This window comes from Tamandua tetradactyla, chromosome 6, assembly GCF_023851605.1.
Source record: "Tamandua tetradactyla isolate mTamTet1 chromosome 6, mTamTet1.pri, whole genome shotgun sequence".
Classification (NCBI taxonomy): Eukaryota; Metazoa; Chordata; class Mammalia; order Pilosa; family Myrmecophagidae; genus Tamandua; species Tamandua tetradactyla.
In genome coordinates this window covers 16,051,903-16,077,560 of record NC_135332.1, presented here as the reverse complement: position 1 = coordinate 16,077,560, position 25,658 = coordinate 16,051,903, and the positions used below count along the sequence as shown (strand labels likewise).

The window sequence follows — 25,658 nt, the reverse complement described above, 5'->3', positions numbered from 1 at the left end:
AGGAGACTGCCATCTAGAGGAAAAAGATAGTTATGACACCAATATGTCTGCTAACAAAATGACTCTTCTAACTCCAGTGACAAAACCTGTTACAACCTTCAAATTCTTAAGGCAGGAATAATAGAGATGTGTTCCAAAATATCTACTGCAGACTGAAGGGCAGGTGAGCACGCCCTCCAGAATAACTAAATCAAATTATCTGGGGGCTGGATTTTTTTTCTGTGTTCTGATTTGGAGGACTCCCAAGCAGGAATGAAAATCATTCCATGAGAACTTTTCACTCCACAACAAGACTTAAAATTCAAAGGACTGAATGAGGCCCAGTAAAGCACTTCAGTCAAGGTGCAAGCTTAAGTGATGGGACTTTTTAACTTTGATGTGGGAGTGGAGGTATGGGGTGGGGGGTGGGGGGAGGGGTTGGAAGAAGAGACTGAGCAGCCTAAAGCACCCCAGATGTTCCAATTTTGCCTTGCAGAAAGCAGTAAAGCTGCTTTGTTTTTTCTGTGGTCCACTCTCTCATAAAGACATGCCACCCTAGGGGATTCGCTGTCTGAATCACTGAACTTCGGGGGGATGTTGATGAGATGCACACATCCAGTTAGGCAAAGGCTGGCAACTGATAAATAATGGCTCCAGGTCCCACAAAGCCTCCTTTCCTCCCACACTCGAAACCCGCAAATAAAGGCATCAACTGGTGACTCCCTTGGGTTTGTAGTATGCTCAGGCTCTAAGGCTCATGCTAAGACAGAAGAATACTAACACTAGTGGCCGTTTTCTTTCCAGCAAGCCAGAGCAGAGTTGTGTCCGACCTTGAACAAGGCTACATCCACCTTCATACTCTTCCGCTAAAAAGGCCTGGGCAAGTTTTTAGGCCTGGGCTCCTCGCTCAGCGCAGAAAGGAATTTGTATCTGCAGTTCTAACCCAACACAATCTTACATAACACAAAGGGGATCTTAACCTTTGTCATGACAGGGTCATCAAGGAGTCAGACTGGAAGTGCTAATTACTCCCAGCTGCTACTGGGGTGGAATTACAAGAAGAAATGATTATGCCATTTCAGAAAACACCATTCTAGATGCTCATCCAAGAGCGGAAAGGCACATCCCTGGAAAAACAAGGATTATGTTTAAGATCCCAAGTGGCTGGGGGAGAGGCCTTACTTTGTGCTTAACTGCTCTAGCCCTTCTTCACTTCTAAACAACCAAAGAGAACCCGAATATGGAAGGGCCCTCACAGCATCCTAGGAAATTCTAGAAACATTTTCACATCTAACCCACCTGGAAGGGCAGTGACCCCACAATATTTCACTAAGATGCAGTATATAGGTAGGTTGCTACACTCGCGGCCAGAATTCTTGCTTTTCTGGCCTGGAGCTATGGCACTATCTGCCAGGCCAGGAATCCAATATACTCCAGGACTCATTCATTCCTGGGTGGCCTCCAGGTTCTTTCTTTATAAAGTTTGTTTCATTTTAGAAAATTTATGGTTGCAGGGTATTTAAGTGGGACAAACCTTGACCAGACATATGAACTGTGCCATAATGTTAAAATGCTTTGTTCACATCCAGCCACCCACCACAGCAAACACCAAATACCTTTGGATCATCAGTCTCTGGTTTTTCAGTCTCTGAATCGTCATCTTCCTACAAGACAAAGAATTTACAGGATTAAGCTTAAAGGAGTGGGCCCAAAGATTCTCACATGCATAACTACAGGTGGGAGCAAATAGCCCGATTACCCCACTGGGGTCATCCCACCAAGGGTCCCTCCCCTACCATAGGACCCAGAACTCAAGATAGAGAAGGGGAAAAGGAGATTTTCTGAAATAAGAACATCAGCATCTCAAAGTCAACAGGTTACTCTAGGGATGCCACAGTTCACATTAGTAAAAATACCCAAGATTAAAACATATGCACAAAAATGGAGAAAAGTTGCAATATGCTTCAGAAAACAGCCAAGATCAGGCCCACAGGATAAAACAAGTATACTGCTTCCAATTTAATAGCAACTATTTCAAAACTAGGATTATGAACGCTTTTATCCTTCTTTCTCTTTTATAAACACTAATACATCAGACTTGGGCCTACCACAACATTATTCAACCTAGAGTGCCAGGAGCCACACCCAACTACACCCAAGCAGCTCAATCCAGAACACAGCACCAACAAGGCGAGGAGGAAGGTAGGCACCTAGTGACAAGGGTGAGTGACCTGGGAAAAGCAGGACTAAAGGGCAGTGCCCACCTTTCCCTCTATCCCAGTTCAGCAGGCTCAGCCCTCCATCCAAATTCTCAAAGATCTGTCAATTGATTCATTTATCCAACCTTGTTCCTCATCCAAATGAGGTCTGCCTGACACAAAGCGCCAAATGGGCAATGCAGTCTCCTAAGTATGCACTGGCCACACATGAGCTAGCCCTCCATTCCACTGACTGCCTAAGATCAGGAGCAGATGCTGGCCCAGCTACCCTGTGAGCTGGCTATATCCATGTTAGCTCTATTACTCAGAGCACTCCCAACGCACTGGAGCCTTTTAACACACAGGGAAAATGAAGTTTCATTTGAAATTGCTATTTTCAGCTGAGCTACAATTTCCCCAAACTTTAAACTGCACTTCAGATGTTAAAATAAATACCACACAAAAGACATAAACAAACCCTATTAATAGTTTTGAGACTCAACTGTCCTTTAAGGTGCCAGTGAGCAAAAGGTGTTAAATACAATCTCTACAACCTTCTTAAATTAAAATCAAACTTCTCAGCCCATGTACCGCAGCACCCCCCCCCCCCCCCCCGCCCCAAACATGCCGAATATAACCACATATGCAGCTCAGCCAAATGCAATCACATTTTACATTTGGGTATGATGAGATGATTTTACTAAAATATGAAATAAAGCTTAAATATGACGAAACTTTAAGCAAAGCAAATATGAAACATTTCAAAAATACACATCGTGCAAAATTTAAAATTTTTTTTAAATTATGAATTTAAAATCAGTATCTATGTACTTGATAAAAGTCAGGAAAAGAAAACAACTTGCAAAATTTTTCTAGGTGGTTTTAGTCAATTCTGAATAATCAGTATTAATGGATAAGATAAATGGCATGAAAACATCTCCCCCCAAAAACATAATGCAAAACATTCTTTGGCTTAATTTGGAAAGCATTTTGATCCAAACATTTAAATATCAACATGTAACAACACTTTCAAACAAATAATAAAGTATATTGCGAGTGTTCTGATTAAAGCCATTGCTAAATAGCCAGATTTCTTAGTACCAGCCTGAATTTCCTTGCTCTTTCTCTAAACTTTTAAATTCCAGCTCATGCTGCTCAGGGGACTGTTTATCGAAGGTCATTTTTACTAAGAAAGATATAAGTTCTTCTTTTATTCGCAATACCTACTATATCTTCAGACAATTCTTTGTAATCAAGAATGAAGGGCAGGGCGGTGCAATGGTGGCACAGTGGCAGAATTCTTACCAACCATGCTGGAGACCCGGGTTCAATTCCCAGAGCTTGCCCATGCCAAAAAAAAAAGGGCACGCTCAAGTAAAAGTTCAAGAAAGAAAAGTGGATGAAACAGAATTCTCCTTCCTAACACCTTTTCAATAAACTGAAACACTTGAATGAGCTCCAACCAAGATTAAAAATACAGTTGATTGCAGATATAAATGATATACCAATTAAAATGAGTACACTATTATATATGAAATAAGCTATCCAAATAGGGAAAAGCAACAAAAATTAAATTAAATTGAAATAATAATATAAAATGCTCCAGGAGAAAACAAATTTGATTTTCAAACAGAACTACTGACATATGACCCAGTCTCTTCAACAAATATGCAAAAGTGAAGGTGAGATGAAGTGATTAAATTAGCCATGAAATGGAACACTGTGGGTATAGTACAGAAAGCTCCTGACAAATGAAATGGTGCTTTGAACAGCTCTGGATTTGGGAACAGATTTACCTACCGACTGTTTGCTGTTTTCATCCTCTTCTTCTTCATAACCATCTTCATCAACTCCGAGGCGGGAAAAGTCATCCTCTCCATAGGCTTCAGATACCAATCCTCCTTTCTCCTCTAAAACAGGAGAAAAGAAAAATGAATCGGGGAAAAAAAATGCAAGAAAATCCTCTGGTGATTTGGGTGGTGAGACTAACTCTGAAGATAAAAGGGGAGTCTAAATCTCACGGAAGTGACCACATTCTACTCTTGGGCAGGTCATAATTTAATGGATGCAACCACTAAAAGAAGAATAAATAAGGAAGTAATTCAAGTACTAAAGTCTGTTTCTAATGCTTTCATTCCACCAATTCTGCTAGTTGAAGCTTTTACTTCTCTGAACTACCAAAGCACCTCTTTTGACATGCATCTCTCTTCCTCGTATCACAGTCACCTGTGAACTATGTCGCCCTCATTTTTGTGTGTCCTCCCTTCGGAACAGGACATTGAACAGGGACATGCTAAGGGGTTCTCAATCATACCCACTTTTCTACGTTTAAGACAAAAGGAAACAAAAACACAATAAAATGAAAACAAACAAAACTACCTATTACTGGGAAACCAACAGAGAACCTCCTGACCAGAGGAGACTACACAAATCCACAAAATGTGATGTGGTTCAACCTCCCTCATCTTCCAGCTAAGGAAACCAAGGGCCAGAGATATAAGGCAACTGCCCTCTCTATTCTTCTAAAAAGTCCGATCTCATTCTCTAATACTGTGATTTTTAACCTAAGGAAGACAACAAAATCACTGATGGGCTTTAAGTAACTCATAAAGCAAGGGAATATTCCGGGAGACTTTAAAGGCTCACAAATGCCTAGCTCCTACCCCTGATCTACAGAATCAGACTCTCGCAGTGAAGACCAAATATATGTATTTCTTGGTCTGGACACACGCTTAATTAAAAGCTACCAATTTAACAAGACATCATCTTTATCACCCCCCATGTATGTTTTACTCATCTGCTTTAACCCATTAAACACAAGCCCAGAAGGAAGTGGAAGCGATTCAGTAGCCTTGGGTCCCAATCCACGCTTGGTTCAATTCTCCACTCTGCACGATGACTTTCAGTAAGCATCCGCGGAATAATCTCATCAGCGAGGAGACAATGCCTACCTATTACAGAGACTCTAACGCTCTACTCCGCCCAGGACCCAGACCGTGTTTTGGGGCTCCGGGGCCCGTTACTTGGAGCACAAAGACGATCTCCTTCCTCCCATCCCGCTAGGGATGCAGCATTCCCCGCAAGGGCCCGGCCCAGGCCTCACCAGCCGCACTGCCCGCCGCTTCCACTCCAGCCTCGCCGTCAGACTCGGGTTCCGAATCCTCCGCGTAAACTGCCAGAGACGACAAAACATTCTTCCTCCCTGCCATCTTATTCCCACAGCCCCTACGTGGCTCACTCCCGGGACTCAAAAAAGCCAAATTCGACGCGGAAAGGCGACTACTTCCCAATCCCAGGAGACCCCGCGCCTGCTCCCGCCCCCGCCCGGGAACCAATCAAAACAGCCGTTTCTGCACCTGGCCCGGGGTCTCAGGCCGGCTGACTTCTACGTCATCACCGCGCGACGGATATAAGGTTCTGTAGCTTTCACCTCAAGTTGAAGTTCTTAGCTTGATTTGAGGGTGGCGTGCGGGGGTCTCCGAGTAGTTCCCGAGTCGACTGGCAGCAGCGGCCGGGCAAAGGCTCTTCGCTCCCGGGTGACCCACGCTGGCTCTCATATCTTGGATTGAGGGGAAGGAGGTCTGGGCTGGGGAAGGGAGAAAAGAGTGAATTTAGGGCTCAGAGGAGAAAAGAATGAATTTAGGGCTCAGAGGAGAAAGAGGGATGACTTTTTTTTTCCTGAGGGTGGGAGGAAGGGGTCGTCATGGATGCGCTTATCGAAAAAGGAGCAAGTGCTGTATCGTGGCCTGGGATGGTTCAACTTTTTTTCCCCCGGAGCGTGGAGGTGGAGATGTTAGTTACCTTCGCAGGAACGAATTGCTCGAGGTGATTCATCCGCAGCTATATTACTTGAGTGTAATATAGCAAATTTATATTCACAGGGGGAAAATGGCCGTCGTTTTAAAAGCAGAACAGAGGGTTCTCTTGGCAACCATATGATCGTCACCTTTGCCTTAACCTTTGGCTACTGTCTCCCGCAAAGATGACAACGCACGTTTCCTCTTTTCCTTTTGACCCTGAGCGTCGAGTCCGGAGCACATTGAAGAAGATCTTTGGGTTTGACTCTTTTAAGACGCCTTTACAGGAAAGCGCGACCATGGCTGTAGTGAAAGGTAACATTACCAAGCTACTTACATTTTGGGGGGGGGTTGGGGTGGGGTTGCTGTATGGGCCGGGAAACTAACAAGCTATTTACTTTTAAATTTGCGCTGGGTATACTGTAGCATTGTAGGGGAACACACCTCCTGACTCTTGCCTCCCCACCGTAGATCCATTCTTGGGTTTGGAAATCTTGTAGCCTTGTCACCCAAGGTTTGCAGTTTTGATGGCAGAACCACCTAAGTGTCCTGTTTTTACATTTCATAGCCAGAGCTACAATTTGTCTTTGAAAACAGTTCCTAGATTCCCATTCTTACTTATTTCGATGTAGATGGTAGTGAGGGTGGTCAGAATAGCCGAACCTAATCACTGACTTTCTGGATAGTTCCTTCATTGAAGATTGAATGGCCTGGGTCCCAGATGGGAAGGGAGGAGTAATAATATTATAGCAAATGGAGGTTATCAAGAGGGGAACAGGGCTGTAACATTAGTGATACGTTTATAAATGAAAGCCCTCAAAGAGATGTTGCCTCCATATCTACAGATATGCCCACTCATTCAGCAGTGTTCTGCTTTCAAGACTGTTTAGTTCACTCATCCATATCCCAACAGACTCAGATTTTCTTACCCTTATTCTTGCCATCAGTGGGTGATGTGTTTTAAGTTTCTGCACATTTCCAAATCTCCCAGAAGCCCTCCCCTTTTCAGAGAGGACAGGAAGGAAATCAACATCACATTGAGACCCTCCCGTGTGCCAGAAGCTCTGCTACACGCTTTTTCTATGTTCTTGTTTAATTTTTAACCACCTTGGTGTAGGAAAAGGATAAAAGGCAGGAAGCATTGAAATCTTTCCTTCTTATATTTTTGCAGGTGGCAAGGACATTTTTGTGTGCATGCCCACAGGGGCAGGAAAATCCCTTTGCTATCAGCTCCCTGCTCTGTTGGCCAAAGGCATCACCATTGTTATATCTCCTCTCATTGCTCTGATTCAGGTGAAGCTCAGGGGAATGAAGATGAAAGCCTGCAAAGATTGGGGGAAGGGTTTTTATAGCAGAAATTTCGCTTCTTTATTTGATCTTTTGCCTCTTATTTTCTCTGATTTGCCTATCTCACTTTCTATACTGGGTTTCTGAATTGCACCAATGTAGGGTTCTCCAGGATGCATATCACTCTGGTATATGATGACTGTGTCTTCTGTGTTTTGTTTGGCCTGAGGTGCCTCACTCTCCTTTGTTACTTTTTATCCAGAGGAGTCTGGAACTGTATCAGTGCACACATACAGACTCTCACATATATATATGTGCGCTTGTGACCTGGGGCATAGAAGATGTGGCTAAATAGCTAAATTGATAGAGGGAATCCCTCGTATCCTATTTTATTCTGACAAGGGCAAAATTTGTCAGACAAAAAATGATAAGAACTGGCTGAGACCTTGTTAACATCTGCTGTACACTTCTGGCTATATTTGAGGTCTGCAGATAGACTACTAGAGACAGAATTGAGGAAGTATGGCCCTGGGGTAAAGAGCCATCCACATGAAGGGAGAGAGACAGGGATAACAATGACAGTAATGATAATATATCTGTGTATTATTTTTGTGCTTTGTTCTAAGTGTTTTACATACATTATTCCTATTCAAAAGTCCTATTAAGTAGTTACTACTTTTATCCTCAGTGAAAAAACAAAAGAGAGAGAGAGAGAGAAAACTGAATCTCCAAAGGTTATGAACCTGCCATAGAGCATGTGGCAGTTAAGTGAGTCAAGATTACATCCAGGTCCCACCAACTCCAGATCCTGTCCTTTCAACCACTTCACATTTTGTACTCTTTTTATGCAAAGAGAGGACATATTGGAGGGTGGAAGGAATGTGTTTTATGACTGGGAGGTTTCCCAGGGGAAACTTCTGCCACTGAATCCTGAAGGCTCGTTATACCTTCCTCTTTGGCCTCCCCCACTTCTGTTCTCAGGACCAAGTGGACCACTTGCTGGCTCTGAAGGTACGAGTGAACTCCCTGAACTCGAAGCTCTCAGCACAAGAGAAGAAGGCGCTGCTCTCTGACCTGGAGCAAGAAAAGCCCCAGACCAAACTTTTGTACATCACCCCAGAGATGGCAGCTTCCGCTTCCTTCCAGCCCACCCTGAACTCACTTGTATCCCGCCACCTGCTCTCTTACTTGGTGGTGGATGAAGCTCATTGTGTTTCCCAGTGGGGACATGACTTCCGTCCTGACTACTTGCGTCTGGGTGCCCTACGCTCCCGCCTGTCACATGCCCCATGTGTGGCTCTGACCGCCACAGCCACCCCGCAGGTCCAAGAGGATGTGTTTGCTGCCCTGCACCTAAAGCAACCAGTTGCCATCTTTAAAACTCCTTGCTTCCGGGCCAACCTCTTCTATGATGTGCAGTTCAAGGAACTGCTTTCCGATCCCTATGGGAACCTGAGGGACTTCTGCCTTAAGGCTCTTGGGCAGAAGGCTGATAAAGAGGTAAGAGTCCTGAGGTTGGGGAGCCAAGATGCATCTAGTGTTAGATACGGAGATTGGTCTTCTAAGATCTTTTCTTTTTCTAGCTTCCTTGGCCAGGACTAGCTGTAGTTGTAGCTTTTTAAAACTTATGCAGTGTGAGTTGTCCTCTTTGCTTCCTGGTATTGTTCTCCTTCTTGAGGTCTCCTTGTCCTGGATCCTTCTGTGGTAGTCAATGAGCCAGCCCGTCTGTATGAGGCCTTTGCAGATCTATACAAGGGTTTGAGGGGAAGAATCAGAGTTGTTAAGTAGGGAGGTTTTGAGCTGCTTTGAGCCTGCTTTGTTAGAAAGTGGCAGAGTTCTGCTAGGTGTACTGCCTCAGAGGAGACTGAGGTGGACCAGGGAAGAGTGCCCGTTTCTTTGAAGGCAGACCCGCTGTAATGAGCTGATGTTTCTGTTCTTCCCAACACCTACTTTCTCCCGTCTCTCTCCATTCAGTTCTCAGGCTGTGGCATTGTGTACTGCAGAACCAGAGAAGCTTGTGAGCAGCTGGCAATAGAGCTCAGTTATAGGGGCGTGAACGCCAAGGCTTACCATGCAGGTAAGGGCTGCTTTTCATTCTCAGAGACTCTTAGTGAGTCTCTTGTTCCTTAAGGACCCTGGATAATCAGTGGTCCATTGTATTTTTCTGGATACCCAGGGAGAGCTAAAGTGATTCAGTGAAAGCCACTAAAAGGAGCCATTGTGCCTCCTGAGTTCTTGTCTCATCCTGTGCCCACCCCCCGCAGCAGGTGATGAGTTTTTATAACCCCAGGTATTGGCTTGTAGAATTGGAGACCAATGGTCTCAGGTTTGACTCTTGCCTCTACTCTTTATTAGTGATGTGAACTTGAGCAAATTGCTTAACCTTCCTGTACATTAATTATTTCTTCTATGAAATGGGGTAATCTTTACCTTATCATGTTGTGAGGATGGTGATGATGTAGATGTTTGAGCTCTGTTCCATGCCTAGAGGAGGTCTAGGATATTTATATTTATTAGCTGAGGCTCATTTATTGTTAGGTGCTTTTCCCAAGGTCACACTTCTGGTAAGTAGTAAATTCAGGGTGTGTCTAATGTGCTCATTACAGTGTCAGACCCATGGTAGATCCTGCAGAAATTTGAGTTCCTTACTGTCCTCCTTTACAGGGCTGAAGACTTCTGAAAGAGTGCTGGTGCAGAACGAGTGGATGGAGGAGAAGGTCCCTGTAATTGTTGCAACCATTAGTTTTGGGATGGGAGTGGACAAAGCCAATGTCAGGTGAGCTGTGGCTCCTTGCCTTATCTTCCTGTCCTAGTGCTGTACCCAAGGGACCAGGTTCGGGGCCTCCTTCTATGGCCAGAAGAGAAGGAGGCTCCAGGAGTAGAGTTCCAAATATTCTAGTCACTGCTCTTAGGTGGTTCTGCTGCTCCCCTGGGGAAGGGAGCAATGTGCAGCCCATCGGTTCATCTGTTAACACATCCTGTGCACTTACATCCTCTCAGCAGATTGGGCTCTGCTTAAATGGCTAGAATAGGTGACTGTTTTAAACTGCTCCCTGTGAGAAGTCAGAGGCCAAGATCTTATCATCTTCATTCCTTGTTACTGTTTACTGACAGTGTAGAAGAGATGGGATTCATCCCAGCCTCCAAGCTCCATACCAGCAACAGTTTGGAAGTCTTTTACCTTCATCCGCAAGCCTGACTTTTGGGAGATATATTGGACTATAGCTCTTTGCTCTGACTAATACCAGTGATAATGCCTTGTATGATTTATGGAAAGCTTCAACAGACACAAGCTTGTTGAGCCTCACAGTGATTCTGAATTAGGCAGTATAGGAATTATTCGGCTTACTCCATTGGCAAGAACAATGACTATGAAATCAGTTTGAATCCTGGTCTGCCAGTGTTTCATTAGGCACCAACTTGGCAGTCACACACCCTAGGCTCAAATCCTGGCTTTGCTGTCCCCTACTTGTGCAGAGTTACCTGTCTGAATCTCAAGTTCATAAAATGGAGCTACCTCTTGTGGTAGTTGTAGTGATTAATTGAAATAAATATGTAACTGGTTCATAGTAGGTACTTAATATTATCCCTTTCCCTTTTCAAAATGGCTAAAGAACTTATTTAAAGTTGCACAACTCATAAGTAGCAAAAGCTAATCTTTTTAAGTCTTGTATTTTTTCCACTAGACCTCTGGCTGTGAGTTTTTGGGGATTCCCCATATTTCTGGAATTGCCCTCTTACCTCCTGCTATGGCCTCTAAGCTGGACTGATGAGCCACAGGTATCCTAGATACATTTGCCCCAAGATACTCTCTCACCTCCCTACTGGCTCCTAGCTCTTGGTCACTATGAAGGAGGCCCTGCTGAACTGAATTAGAATCATTCCCCATAGCTTTTCTGCCACATTACATATAGTTTTTCCCTTTGGGTCCTGTAGGTTTGTCGCCCACTGGAATATTGCCAAGTCTATGGCTGGATACTATCAGGAGTCTGGCCGGGCTGGCAGGGATGGGAAGCTTTCTTGGTGCCGTCTCTATTACTCCAGGAATGACCGGGACCAAGTCAACTTCCTCATTAGGAAGGAAGTAGCAAAACTCCAGGTAAGCCATGGGCAGTAGGGGCTCTTTCACCTGAGCCGACCCCTCCTAATTTCACTCAGCATATTTCTGAACTCAGCTGGAGCTTCTGTAATTGAGAAGAGAGTGTTCCTGGGCCTGGAAGGTATGACAGAGGTATTATAGCATGTTAAGTGAGGGGGGATATGGTGTGTTGGGTGAGTAAGCACTTTGTAATGAGCCAGTTAAGACTTTTTTTCTTTATAAATATTTAATAATATAGTCAAAATCAATCCTGCCTAGTTTTAATTAGCATTGTTATATAAGCTTTTTCCTGTATCGTTATGTGTTGTCTGTTTTTAACCATTTTTTTTCACTAGTTATGCACTCTTTATAGAAAGACTAGAAGTAACCCAAGTATACAAGTAAATATGGTTTATGATAGGTAATATTATAAATCCATGGGTAAAGGATGAACTGTTGAGTAATTCGTGCTGAAAAAGATAAAATTAGATTCCTATCTCACACCATACACAAATAAATTACATATGGATTAAATATTTAACCATGAAAACTGTAAGATTGAGGAAAAAGTATTTTATGACCTTGAGGAAGGGAAGAGTATGTCAAGATTTTTTTTTTCTTTCTTTCTTTGTAATCTCTTTGTCTGGCTTTCATCTTTGTGTGAGGGTGATGTTGGCTTTGTAGAATGAGTTAGGTAGCTTTACCTCCTCTTCAATTTTTTTGAAGATTTTGAGCAGCATTGATACTAATTCTTTCTTGAATGTTTGGTAGAATTCACATGTGAAGCCATCTTGGTCCTCGACTTTTCTTTTTTTTTTTTAATTTATTTATTAATTAAAAAAATAAGAAACAAAATAAAACAACATACATAATCAGTAATTCACAATATTATCACTTAGTTGCATATTCATCATTTCTTAGAACATTTGCATTAATTCAGAAAAAGAAATAAAAAGACAATAGAAAAATAAATAAAATGAACACAGGAAAGAAAAAAAAAAGATTATACCTACCATACCCCTTACCCCTTGCTTTCATTGATCACTAGCATTTCAAACTAAATTGATTTTAGCATTTGTTCCCCCTATTATTTATTTTTCTTCCATATGTTCTACTCCTTTGTTGACAAGGTAGATAAAAGGAGCATCAGACACAAGGTTTTCACAATCACATAGTCACATTGTGACAGCTGTATCATTATTCAATCATCCTCAAGAAACATGGCTACTGGAATCAAGATTTTTTTAAAAATTTATTTATTAATTAAAAAAATTAACAAACCAAATAAAACATCAACATATATAATCAGTAATTCACAATATCACTTAGTTGCATATTCATCATTTCTTAGAACATTTGCATTAATTAGAAAAAGAAATAAAACGAACACAGAAAAAAAAAAAGATTATACCTACCATACCCCTTACCCCTCGCTTTCATTGATCACTAGCATTTCAAACTAAATTTATTTTAGCATTTATTCCCCCTATTTATTTTTATTCCATATGTTGTCAAGGTAGATAAAAGGAGCATCAAACACAAGGTTTTCACAATCACACAGTCACATTGTGAAAGCTATATCATTATTCAATCATCCTTAAGAAACATGGCTACTGGAACACAACTCTACATTTTCAGGCAGTTCCCTCCAGCTTCTCCATTACATCTTGAATAACAAGATGATATCTACTTAATGAATAAGAATAACCTCCAGGATAACCTCTCAACTCTGTTTGGAATCTCTCAGCCATTGACACTGTCTCATTTCACTCTTCCCCCTTTTGGTTGAGAAGGTTTTCTCAGTCCCTAGATGCTAAGTCTCAGCTCATTCTAGGGTTTTTCTCAATCCCTTGACGCTGAGTCTCAGCTGATTCTAGGATTTCTGTCCCACGTTGCCAGGAAGGTCCACACCCCTGGGAGTCATGTCCCACGTAGACAGGGGGAAGGTGGTGAGATTACTTGTTGTGTTGACTGGAGAGAGAGGCCACATCTGAGCAACAAAAGAGGCGCTCTTGGGGGTGACTCTTAGGCCTAAATTTTAAGTAGACTTGACCTGTTCTTTTTGGGGTTAATATGTCAAGATTTTTAAGGCAGAAATAATAAAGGAAGATATGATATTTAACTAAATTAAAACTAAATATCTCCATATGAGAGACACCATAAACAAAGTGAAGAAATGAACCACGGTTGGGGAGGATAAATATAACACATACCATTTTTTTTAATAGTTTTATTGAGAAATATCCACACATGTACAAACTATATTATACGATCAGTGGCTCACATATCATCACATAGTTGTGTATCCTTCATCATGAACAACATATATTATTGACTGAATATATAGAGAACTCTTACAAATAAGGAAAAGGCAAACGCTGAATAGCAGGAACTATGAATGGGCATTTTACAGAAGAGGAAACCAGACGCTGAAGAAATGTCTGAAGAGATCTCAACCTCACAAACGAACCAAAGATGTAGGTATGCCCATTAAACAATAAGCCCTCGTTTTATAACTGTATTAGTCAGGGTTCTCTAGAGAAACAGAACCAGTGGGAGATAATCTGTAAATAGGAGATTTATAAAGATGTCTCATGCAATATGGAAATGGAAGAGTCCACATCCATAGGCCGGGCTGTGGAGTTAGCAGCTCTGATGAAGGGTCTGGACAAATTCCACAGGAGAGGCATGCTGGCTGAAGAAACAGTGGAAAAGTCTCTCCCTTAAAAGTCTTCAACTGATGGGATTATCTCATTGGTGGAGGTGTACCTTTGTTGATTGCAGATGTCCTCAGCCCCAAATGCAATCAACAGACTGATGATTTAATCCCGGCTTTGTGGTTTATCAGCCAACCATGAAATCTCCTTTCAGCAATGGTCGGGTCAGTGCTTGCCTGACCAGACAACTGGGCATCATCACTTGGCCAAGTTGACACCAGAACCTAACCATCACAGTCCACCCTTTGTCAACTTGGCAGCTATACACATCACCTTGAAACATGCTTTATTTCTAAATAGAACCCAATAACAGACGTATGTTTCACTTAACAATACTCAACTTTCCTGTGTACAACTGGAAATGCACTACATCTCTCCAGAACAGGGTGCAAATCCTTAGGTAACATTCATTCTTAAACTTCATATCCTATGACTTAAATACTATAACATGATGAACAATACAAGTTGTGTCATATGATAAGAAAACAAAATATTTGTATTTGTTCAAATGCAAACACAGTCATAACAAAACAGGGAGAAAATATTCATGCAATCATAATCCTTGTTTCTGTAACTGGGCACATGGTCATGGTCCCTATTTATTGCTACCTTATTCTACCCATTCCATGTTCCCTTTACCCTCAGCAGCACTTCAGCTGGCCATGGTTCTTTGCCAGGTGGGGTGACCCAAACCTTCATTCCTGAAGTTTCTGGGCCATTGGTAGTCCTACCTGTATTGGGTTGTTGCAGTTTTCCATTGACTTTAATCACAGAGCACGATAGTACTAAGAGATGCCCTAGGTGATCTCCTGTATTCCAAGAAAACTCTTGTTTACCTTTATTTTGTAGCCCTGTTTCTCCTTGATAGTGAGGATCAATCACCCCAGACAGAACAGTGATCCCTTTTTGTCCCTGTTGATTCAGTGGCATGAGAAGTCCAAAGTGGCCAGGTGTCAGTCTTAAGTTCTAGTTCAGTGGAATCATTGTGTCTCCTGGTAGGAGCACACCTCTTTTTGGAACTAAAACCTGTAGACCAGCAGAGCTTAAGGTTTCAGGGACAGAAAGCAAATAGTTTCCTAGTGGATCACTAGAATGGTAGTGGTAGGGAATGGTAGTGCCATTCCCATTTCCATTCCTTGATTTCTGGACCCGTGAATCCTGGCTATGGGAGAAGTAGCACCATATAGTGGATGCTGATTCAGAGCATAAACAGCCTCCTGGAGAGCATTGCCCCAGCCCTGTAGGGTATTGCCACCTAGTTGGCACTGTAATTGGGTCTTCAGAAGGCCATTCCACCATTCTATCAATTCAGCTGCCTCTGGATGATGGGAAACATGGTAAGACCAGTGAACTCTGAGAGCATGTGCACATTCCTTCACTTCATTTGCTATGAGAGGGGTTCCTTGATCAGAAGCAGTGCTGTGTGAAATACCATGATGGTGAATGAGGCATTCCCTAAGTACGGATTGTAGTTTTTACAGAAGCATTGTGTGCAAGGAAGGCAAATCCATATCCAGAGTAAATGTCTGTTCCAGTTAGAAGAGATTGCTCCTCCTTCCATGATGGAAGTGATCCAATATAATCAATCTGCCACCAGATAGCAGGCTGATCCCCTTAGGGAATGGTGCCATATCGGGTACTGAGTGTGGGTCTCTGCTACTGGCAGATTGGGCACTCAGCAGTGACTGTAGCCAGATCGGCCTTGGTGAGTGGAAGTCTATATTGCTGAGCCCATGCATAACCTCCATCCCTACCACCATGACCATTTTGCTCATGAGCCCGTTGGGTTGAGTGGCTGAGGAAAGAGGTTGACTTGTATCCACGGGACAGGTCATTGTACCCACTTGATTATTAAAATTCCTTTGCTGAAGTTATGCTCTTTTGAACATTCATATGGGACACAAATATCTTCATGTTTTTGCCCACTCAGAAAGGTCTATCCACATACCTCTTTCCCAGACATCTTTATCACCAATTTTCCAATCCTGTGCTTTCCAAGTCCCTGACCATCCAGCCAAACCATTAGCAACAGCCCATGAGTCAGTATACAAATGCATCTCTGGCCAGTTCTCCTTCCATGCAAAATGAACAACCAGATGCACTACTCGAAGTTCTGCCTACTGGGAGGATTTAAGGACATCCCAGAAAGAGGTTGTAATGCTGCGAGCTGTCCACTTCAGGATGGTCCCCACATATCATGCAGAACCATCTGTAAACCAGGTCCAAGTTTTCTCTTCCTCGGTCAGTTGATTGTAAGGAACTCCCCAAGAGGCCATAGCTCTGGTCTGGGAAAGAGAAAGTAATGTGGCAGGAGTGGGGACCATGGGCATTTGGCCCACTTCCTCATGTAACTTACCTTAACGACCTGCTCGCGCCCTATCTCTGATATACCATTTCCATTTTATGATGGAGTGCTGCTGTGTATACTCAACTTTATGGCTTGGTGGGTCATGTAACACCCGACTCATAATAGGCAACTCAGGTCTCATGGTAACTTGGTGGCCAGTGGTTAAGTGTTCAGTCTCTGCTGAGGCTCAGTAGCAACCTAAAAGCTGTTTCTCAAAAGCAGAGTAGTTATCTGTGTTGGATGGTAAGGCTTTGCTCTGCATTGTGATTCTCCTAAAGGGGCCTGCCAAAGGCTTCAGACAGCATCCCTATTTGCTACTGACACTTCTAGCACCCTTGGATTTGTTGGATCATATGGCCTAAGTGCACAGCACTTGCACAGCAGCCTGAACATGTTGCAGCCTGGACCTCTGGTTCTGGTCCCCACTCACAACTAGTAGCTTTTATGGTCACTTGGTGGATGGGCTGGAGTAGCACACCCAAATGAGGAATGCTGTCTCTAAAATCCAAGGCCGCCAACCAGGCGTTGTGCCTCTTTTTTGGTTGTAGGAGGGGCCAGATGTAACAGCTTATCCTTCATCTTAGAAGGAATATTTCGACATGCCCCACACCACTGGACATGAAAAAATTTCACTGAGGTGGAAGGCCCCTGTATTTTTGTTTATTTCCCATCCCCAGTGGGCAGAATTTCAAGCAGAGCACATGGTTGATCCCCTCATCTATATTATACCAGCACAATTCTGGCATTTTGCCTTTTGATCCATGTTTCAGCTAATCATCCAAACAAACTGTTAATACCCTCTATAACCCCTTGAGCTACAACATTTAATTCAGAATCTCTCCTTAATGGGCCTATATCAATAAGTCCAGCTTGGTCCAACTTTATATTCCTTCCACCATTATCCCACACCCTTAATATCCATTCCCACACATATTCCCTGATTTCTGTCTTTATAGGTTGAAAGACTCATGCAGTTCTTTTGCAGTATAGCTTACCTCCTCATGGGTCACACTTTGTGCCTCACCTTTCGGGGCCTGTTGGGACTTTAGTTATAGGCCTTGAAAAAAACAGGGGTGGTGGGTGTGGGTCATTAAAAGAAATAAAATGTCTTTCAAGCAAACTACCTCAGGGCATTCTTTTGCATTTCATCTGGTGAAACAGTATTAGTCACTCCAGACAGAGAAGTGAGGGCTATTTCCCCAGGAGAGGTGGTTAAAGGGTTAGTAGGCACTGAAGGATTAATCTTGTTAGGTGGAGGTTCGAAGGCAGACTCTTCTGGGCAGCCTGGAGGTCAGAAAGCTGTATACTCAAGGCAGGCGGGAAGTCAGGAAGCTTTTTTCTTGGGGCAGTCTATTACAGATCTATCTAGCAAAGGCTCAGCAAATTCCAGGGATTGCATCTCCCGAGTGCCATTATTATCAAGCATATATCCCCGCCCCATATTTCAGGATCCCACTCTTTTCCAATCAAAGCCCTTACTTTAACAGAAAACACCCTGCAAGGTTGAGATTTTAGTTCATATTGTCAATCTGCTATTCGCACAGTGAAGCTCTGTGTCTGATTTTCAGAGATCTCAAGTCTGCGATCACAGGAAATAAGATTCTCTTTCAGGGCAAACATGGAAACTTACATCATTTATATGGTGTTTAAGTTGCAAATTCGAAGCCTTCAGTTCGTCCTTTTCCCTCATCACTGTATCCAGCGTACCTCACAACCACCAGCCAACATCATTATACCTCTTACTTTCACAAAACTCCACAAAGGTGTCACTCACAGCCTTACCTCATATAAGCATACAATTAACAGAATCTAATGGTGATATTTTGTGTATCTTGCCAAATCATCCTTTTTTTTTTTTTTTTTTTTTAATAGAGAGCTTTTAAAAAGTTCCCTGGTTGATTTTAATATGCAGCCAGGGTATTGAACCATTGACTTAGAGGAGGAAAACTAAACTTTCATGATAGACACAGAACAAGATCTGAACAGGTACAAAGACTGGGTGGGAAGATGAATAGCATCATTTCTCCCCCAAAAGTTACATAAACATTTAAGGAAGTTCCAAATAAAAATCTCAGAAGGATTTTATTGGGAAGTGGAAAAAATAATCTTAAAATTCAATAACCAGGAAAAGTATGGAAAAGAAGAATGGTGAAGGGGGAATTGCTTAACACCATGTTAAAGCACCTATGATGACACTGTAATCAGAACCATATAATACAGTAATAGCCAGTGGAACAGCAAGAGTATTTAGAAATAGGTCCCAGAATATATAAGAATTTAATATAAGATAAAACTGATCAATTTAATGGGAAAAGGGTGGATTTTGTAATAAATGATGCTGGCACACAGATTATCCTTCTTGACTAAAATAAAATAAAATAAAACCTCATTTGAAGTCTATGTAAAACCAAATTCCAGACGTATTAAGGACCTGCATGTAAAAAATTAAATATTTTACAAGAAAATTGAGTGTAGTGTATAATCTAGGACAGGAGATTCTTTTGTATCATGAAAATTGGAAACCAAGGCAGCTAGCTTTAAAAAAATTTTTTGACTATATAAATTTTTGTTTTAATTATATAAATCTTGAATCTATGAATAAACTTGTTTGGCAAAATATTATATATACAAAGTCAATAAATAACATCTGGAAAACATTTATAATATGGAAAGCACAAAATTAAAAGTAATAATAAACAGAGCTTTTACCAATTGACAAGAAAAAAACGAAGGATTTAAAATACAAAGCATAAGGGTTGCATGGGTAGTTTAATGGTAGAATTCTTGCCTGCTATCTAGGAGACCAGGGTTTGATTCCTGGCCCATGCAACCCCTCCCCCCCAAAAAAAAATAAATAAAAATTTGAAAAAATATATACAAAGAAAGTCCTCAGTATATCTTATCCAATGTCACATCCAAAGATGCTCAAATTCACTAGTAATCAAATGCAGATTAAATGACACGTGGATAAAAGAGCTCTGACACTTGTTGCTAGAGGAGATATGCAGGAAAAAGTATTCATGTACTTTGCCAAGAGAAAAAAAGGAAGTGTTACAGTCTTATTTTGGGAAGCAATCTAGCAACATGTGTTAAACTTTAGAATAAAGCCACCTTTGGACCCAGCAATCCTATTTGTTGGAACCAATCCCATAAAATAAAAGTGCCAATGCAGAAGTTTATGTGTTCAAGCGCCTGTGTGATAGAATTGTTTGGGATGACAGCAAATGGGAAACAAGCTAAATGTCCACTCTTGGAGCATAAAAGAATTATGACTTATGCTCACCATGGGGTTATAGGCATAGTTGAGGGTCAAAAAAGGTGCCTATTTTACTTTTATTCTTTTAAATTATATTTATTACTATTTGATATTATAGGTTTGCCTGTTCTCTGTCTGCTTTATTGAAATCTAATCACTATGAGATCAGGGATCTTTTTTTCCTTTTGTGTCTGTAATGTCTAGATTAGTGGCAGGGATATTGTAAGTGCTTACTAAATATTTGTTGATTGAATGAGTAAATCAACACAGAGAGAAGGAGGATGCACTGGGAGTGCAGGGGCCTTGCATGGCCCAGGAATGGTAGTTTGTCATTTACTAAGGGGACATGATTCTTCTATCCGAAATTAAAATTCCACAAGGAAAAGAATTTGGTAAGGTGACTAGATATAAGGTATTTATTTAAAACATACTAATGCAATGAATTACAAGAATTCTCACTGGGCTCATCATTTACACATTTCTGATCATTTGAGATAAAGACCCAGAAAGCTTCCAGACGGAAAATGCAGGTGATAGGTGAAGAACTGGGTATCAGGAGACCATCAGTTTTCTCCACTGTTAATACCAGAACTGAGACTACAGTGAAGCAGTGCCTTCAAGTTCTGACAGGAAACAATATCCAATCCAGTTAAATGTAAAGGTAGGATAAAGGCATTTCCAGATACAAGGTTTCAAAAATTTCCTCCCATCATTTCTCAGAAGCTAATAAAGGATGTTCGCCATGAAGAGACAGTGAACCGTGAACAAGGCAGGTGGAGACCTGATACAGGAGGAAGGCTGGGAGAATGTTCCACAGCGGTGTCGATTTTAGAGTATAGTCTCAGGCAGATGCTGCATACAGGTCCAGAGAACAGCAGTCCAGATGGAAACGGGACAGAAGGCTTCTGGAAGTTTTCAAAAACAAAAGTGGAACCTGATGTCTTTGGCCACTATTGAGATGGATTTTTCTTTATGTCAGAGTGTTTGGGGATGAATTCGTGATATACTGACATCCAAAAAAAAAAAAGGAAAGAAAAAACAAGCAGCTATTAATTTCAGGGGAAACAGAAAGTTGCACAAGAAAGGAACTGTAACCATAGAAAGGTAAAAAATATAATATAGTTTAGCTCTGAACAGTGTTAACATGATCTTAAGAAAAAATACTGCTTTAACAAGAAATTGTGATTTAAGAGTGTCCATCACCGCCACTCGCATGACCTGTCAGTTCTCAAGGCATCCAGCAGCTGCTGCAGACTGAGAAGCACACTGCCAAGAAGGTGTCCAAGGCTCGAAAGCAAAAGAACTGGAGGCTGAAGCAAGCCAAAAAAACTCAGGCTGAAATGGAGTAGTACCTCCTGCAGAGGGAGAAAGAGTTCAAGGCCAAAGAGGCTGCGTCTCCGGGATCCCACGGCAGTTGTAGCACTGAGGTGGAGAAGGAGACCCAGGAGAAGATGACCGCCCTCCAGACCTACTTCCAGCAGAACAGAGAGGAAATCCTGGATGACCTCTTGGCCTTTAGTCTGTGCCATCCAGCCAGAAATCCATGAAAACTACTGCATAAGTGGACAGTAGAAGAAGTTCCTGCTCCATGGATTGCATTTTAGATGCATTCACATGGAATATGAAGCTTTAGCAAAACTAGAATTATATTCTTGAGGAAAGGTATTAAATTATTTCTATATGTTATATGGCAGTTCCTTTCACTTTTTGAAGAGTAGCAAACTAAGCTTCTTTGTATAGACTTAGAGCTTATTCAAAGATTTCATCTTTTTACCTTGTATTTCTTATAAATTCAGTAAGTATGTGTTGTCTGTTTTCCTATGTCATTTAGCTCGTTACACACTTGGCAATATTGACTTTTTCTTTCTTAAATCTAGTACCAAAGACACTTATATAAAGAAAGAAAGGGGTTAAATATTTTATTTCCCTAAGGCTTTCTTAAAAGTCAGGAGCTTTACCTCTGAAAAAAGTTAATAGTCATTTATAACCTGCGTGAAGCAGCAGCCAGCCTTAAAGTAGTCCTTTCTGGCTAAAAGTTAGTTAGAATAATGAATGCTAGAATAATTGTTTGGTTGTTTTTAGTTTTTCTTAATAAAAATTACTAGATAGAGGGGTAGGAGTATGATATGTATGAATTTTTTTGTTTTCTTTTTCTGAATTAATATAAATGTTCCAAGAAATGATCATGATGATGAATATACAACTATGTGATGATATTGTGAATTACTGATTATATATGTAGAATGTAATGATCATATAGTAAGAATGTTTGTGTTTATTTGTTGTTATGTTTAAAAAAATTAATTTAAAAAAATCAGAAGGGGAAAAAAAATTACTAGATAGAATTCCAGAACTTGTTACATTGCTTGTTATTGCTTACTGTACTGATCACCATTTAAAAGTAAAGACTCGGGCGGGCCACGGTGGCTCAGCAGATAAGAATGCTTGCCTGCCATGCCCAAGGACCTGGGTTCGATTCCCGGTACCTGCCCATGTAAAAAAAAAAAGAAAAAAAAAGTAAAGACTCTGTCATGCAAAAAAAAAAACAACAAATTGCGATATAAATATATTGGGAGGATGGTAGTGAAAAAAATTTGTATACTTGCATGTTACAGGGTGGGGATGATTGAAGAAAGCTGATTTTTCTTCACCTTCTGAAGCAGAAAGACACTGCATAATGCCACAGATAGGAGTGTCTTTATGTTTAGTTTTATTTTTTAATTTCATATTTTTAAAGGGAAATTTGGTAAATAGACATGTAAAAAAGGCAAATAATACATAGTCCCATCTCTCACGAGGAATCGCATTTAGGAATTAACATTTTATTATATATCCTTCCATATATGCATAGGTATATGTGTTCATACATATGTAAATACATGTGTTCATACATGTATTATTTTTGAGAATTAGGTTGTTTTATATGATGGTTTCCAAATGACAGTCCAAATCACCTGAGAAGCTTTTTGAAAATATAAACTTTCAGAAGCTCCAGTTTTAGAGACTGGATTCAGTCAGTAGGGGGTGGGACTCAGGCACTAATTACCCAAGTGATTCTGATACAGAGTCAGGTTTGGGGACACTGTTTTGTAAGTGGTTTTATTAATGTCTTTAATGTTTTTCTCCCTCATTTTTTGTGGCTGCAAGGTAGTCTGGCTAAGTAAGACTTATTACTAAGTGGCCATTTCTTTTCCCCAGGAAAAGAGAGGAAACAAAACATCTGATAAAGCTGCCATGTTGGCTTTTGATGCCCTGGTGGCCTTCTGTGAAGAACTGGGGTAAGTGACATATTTTGTATGAGGAGGAGAGCAAAGTATAGTGAGATCGATTCCTCCCCCAGCACTGTCAGCTAATTAACCAGCTAATGGAAGGCAGCTCTTGGGCCACCAAGGGACTCCTGCTTGCCATAGGCTTTGGGTGGGGTGTTTCATAATAAGCCGTATGGAAATCAGTACTTTCTTTGTGAGACCCCAGAGCTCTGGCAGCATGAAGATTTGTTCAATGTTTTGAGTGACCATCAGGTCCACCCCATCTACCTCTTTCTGGAATGGCAGTGTTGAGTAGTGGAGTCAGTTTTAAACCAGAGACATTGTAGTCATCACATGCCACTGATCAGGGACCTCTGGCTTTGCTTGAGATATAGCCACTCTTTTATCCAAAACCCAAGCAGAACCATGTGAACAGCTTATCTCTTAGGATGGGGGTGGGTGGGGTAATGTGCTTTGAAATCAACTTTTCCAACAGAATGTCCATCCAACCACTTGGAAGCCACGTATTTTGTTTGCCTCTGCTGGCAGTGGGGGCATGGAGAGAGTCTGCTAGCTGCTCACTGAGAGTCTGTGGCAAAGTGGGTTCTGGGCATGTGTGAGTGAACGATGTGAGGGATGTCGCATTCTAGAAGGACTCTACCAGCTGGAAACACCTTGCATTTGTTTATTACTTTGGTCTGAAGAGCTCTTTAATTCATTTGACCTCATTGATCCTTTTAATAACCCTGTGAGGGAGATGAGGCCGAAATTGTTGTTTCAGATTTATGGATGAAGACGCAAAGGTCAGAGGGGTCAAAGTCACAGAGCTCTCAGTAGGCAGAAATGCCACTAAACCCAGGTCTCCTGACTTTCAGCGAAGTATTTGTTTTCACATACCTGTGCCATCTTGGTTTTTACACTACTAGATTCTTGATGCATGGTGCTAGTTAAGTACATGGTCCTAGCATCTAGCAGATGTTTTGCGCTCTCCTCTGGAAACCAGAGAGGCACTCATTTGGAATGCATGTTTGATTTCTAATCCCCTTTCTTGCTATCTGCCCGCTACCATTACCCATCCTCTCTGATGACTCAGTGGCTCCTCAAGTTATTTCCTTCTCCAAACTGACATTTCTAAATTGGTCTCTGTGGCAGGATCATGCCAAGCAGAGTCTGTAGTGCCAGGACCACCCTTGCTCATAGCTGTTGCAACCAGAACACTTTTCAAGCACTGGAACAGGGAGTTGCTAAAATAAGCCTTCTTAGGCTCTTTGAGCAAAATTTCTGGATTGAAAGGGCCAAGTGTTCTTTGTAATTGTTCAAGTCTCTGCTGCTGGAAATAACCCTGGCTGGATTCTTGTCTGGGGGTGAGTCTGAGGTTCTGTGGGTCCCTCTGTAGGGTAAGCTCTGCCATATCCCTAAAGGTTGCCCTCCAAGGGGCCTCTCCCTTTTTTTCTTCTATCTCTTATCTAGCAGCTGGGGCTTCTTAGTGTGTCAGTGGGCCTGGGAAGTCCTTGTGAAAGCTTCCCCCTGCCCTGTGTATAACCTCATCATCTCTTATCTCTTATGCTACATGTGAGGAGGGTTCCAGATTCCAGGACTCCAGACCCAGGGATGGAATAAACACTACTGGTTTAGCTGTATTTGAAACTGCTCTTTGAGTGAAAGAGAATGTTCCTTCTTGTATAAGTGGTGTATAGTGTGAAGTTAAAGACCTTTCCCCACCCAATATTTGCTGCTTTCCTAAGAATAGTCCTAGCATGAGGTTGAGGTGGACACCTCTGATTCCACAGGCACTCCCTTAGGGGAGGGCACCTGGCATTGAGAAGCAGTGCTGTGGGTTTGGCAGAGACGGGTGCATTTCTACAAAGGCAGCCGTTGTAGGATCTGAGGCCCATGGGGGTGGTGAGATCCTCTGAGTGATGCCTGCACTTCTGGGACTACCAGAAAAGGTACTTGGGTCAGTATGAGTGGGGCCTGGGTGGGCAACTGGTGGTTTTACTTTCTTCTCTGCATACAGCCTTGGAAAAGAAGCATTGATTATTCATGACTGGGCTTTTTACTTTTTAGTGTCACAGGGACCAGTAATTAGGTTTGAAGCAGCCTCCAGCCTGGAGATCTCTGTACTTTGTCTAAAATGGAAAAACACCTTGATTTTTAGGTGTGGATTGAATTGGGCTCTACTATCTCCTAGGATCTCTGGCTAAGGGGGCTCAGTAGCCCAGCATCCTTCTATTTATCCATTTGTTGGCTCATTTGTTCATTCATTTATTAAACCCACAAATATTGATTGATGTCACCTCTGTGCCAGGCACTATGCTTTGAACATTGAGGATACAATGGTGAACAGGAAGAAATCTATCCTTGGCTGTTATGGTACTTAGACGAGTGGGGAAGACAGGCACTTACCAGATAATCACATACAATAATGTATAGTTCCAGACTGTTAAGAGGGCTTTGAAGAAAAGGTACATGGTATTTGGGGAATGTATAACGGGTGGCCCTACCCCTATCTAGAGGGTCAGGGAAGATTCACCTGGGGAAATCAAGTTGAGACTGAGATCTGAAGGATGAGGCAGCATTAACTTGACCAAGCAGTAAGGTGTGGCATAAGAGGAAACATCTCAGTTACAGGAATAGCATGTGTAAGGACCCTGTGGTAGGAGAGAACACGGCTTTGCCAAGAACCGAAAGAAGTGCTGAGAACCCATGGGAGAATTAGTGTGGCTGGAAGGGTCAGTAGGGGCCAGACCA

The 25,658-nt window shown here is 41.9% G+C and overlaps 2 protein-coding genes and 1 pseudogene across 6 annotated transcripts in view; 2 read left to right on the top strand and 1 right to left on the bottom strand.

Moving 5' to 3' along the window:
• The window catches only part of SAP30BP (SAP30 binding protein), a 41,552-nt gene extending 36,048 nt beyond the window's left edge, over positions 1–5,504 (bottom strand). The window contains exons 1-3 of one of the 2 annotated variants that reach the window (XM_077163854.1): positions 5,281–5,504; positions 3,978–4,087; positions 1,596–1,643 (exon numbers count right to left, since the gene is read on the bottom strand). In XM_077163854.1, the coding sequence (XP_077019969.1) occupies positions 1,596–1,643; positions 3,978–4,087; positions 5,281–5,386 (264 nt within the window). In that variant the 5' untranslated portion in view covers positions 5,387–5,504. The remainder of the gene's footprint in view (positions 1–1,595; positions 1,644–3,977; positions 4,088–5,280) is intronic. The other variant, XM_077163853.1, reaches the window with a different exon arrangement.
• A 43-nt stretch (positions 5,505–5,547) lies between these two features.
• Positions 5,548–25,658, top strand: part of RECQL5 (RecQ like helicase 5) — a 43,046-nt gene continuing 22,935 nt past the window's right edge. For 2 of the 4 annotated variants that reach the window (XM_077163849.1, XM_077163845.1), the window contains exons 1-8: positions 5,556–5,756; positions 6,059–6,289; positions 7,146–7,267; positions 8,243–8,761; positions 9,236–9,338; positions 9,926–10,037; positions 11,198–11,360; positions 22,858–22,937. In XM_077163849.1, the coding sequence (XP_077019964.1) occupies positions 6,160–6,289; positions 7,146–7,267; positions 8,243–8,761; positions 9,236–9,338; positions 9,926–10,037; positions 11,198–11,360; positions 22,858–22,937 (1,229 nt within the window). In that variant the 5' untranslated portion in view covers positions 5,556–5,756; positions 6,059–6,159. Of the gene's footprint in view, positions 5,757–6,058; positions 6,290–7,145; positions 7,268–8,242; positions 8,762–9,235; positions 9,339–9,925; positions 10,038–11,197; positions 11,361–22,857; positions 22,938–25,658 lie in introns of all 4 variants that reach the window. The other 2 variants (XM_077163848.1, XM_077163847.1) reach the window with 2 other exon arrangements.
• Positions 20,402–21,830, top strand: LOC143685595 (V-type proton ATPase subunit G 1 pseudogene; annotated as a pseudogene).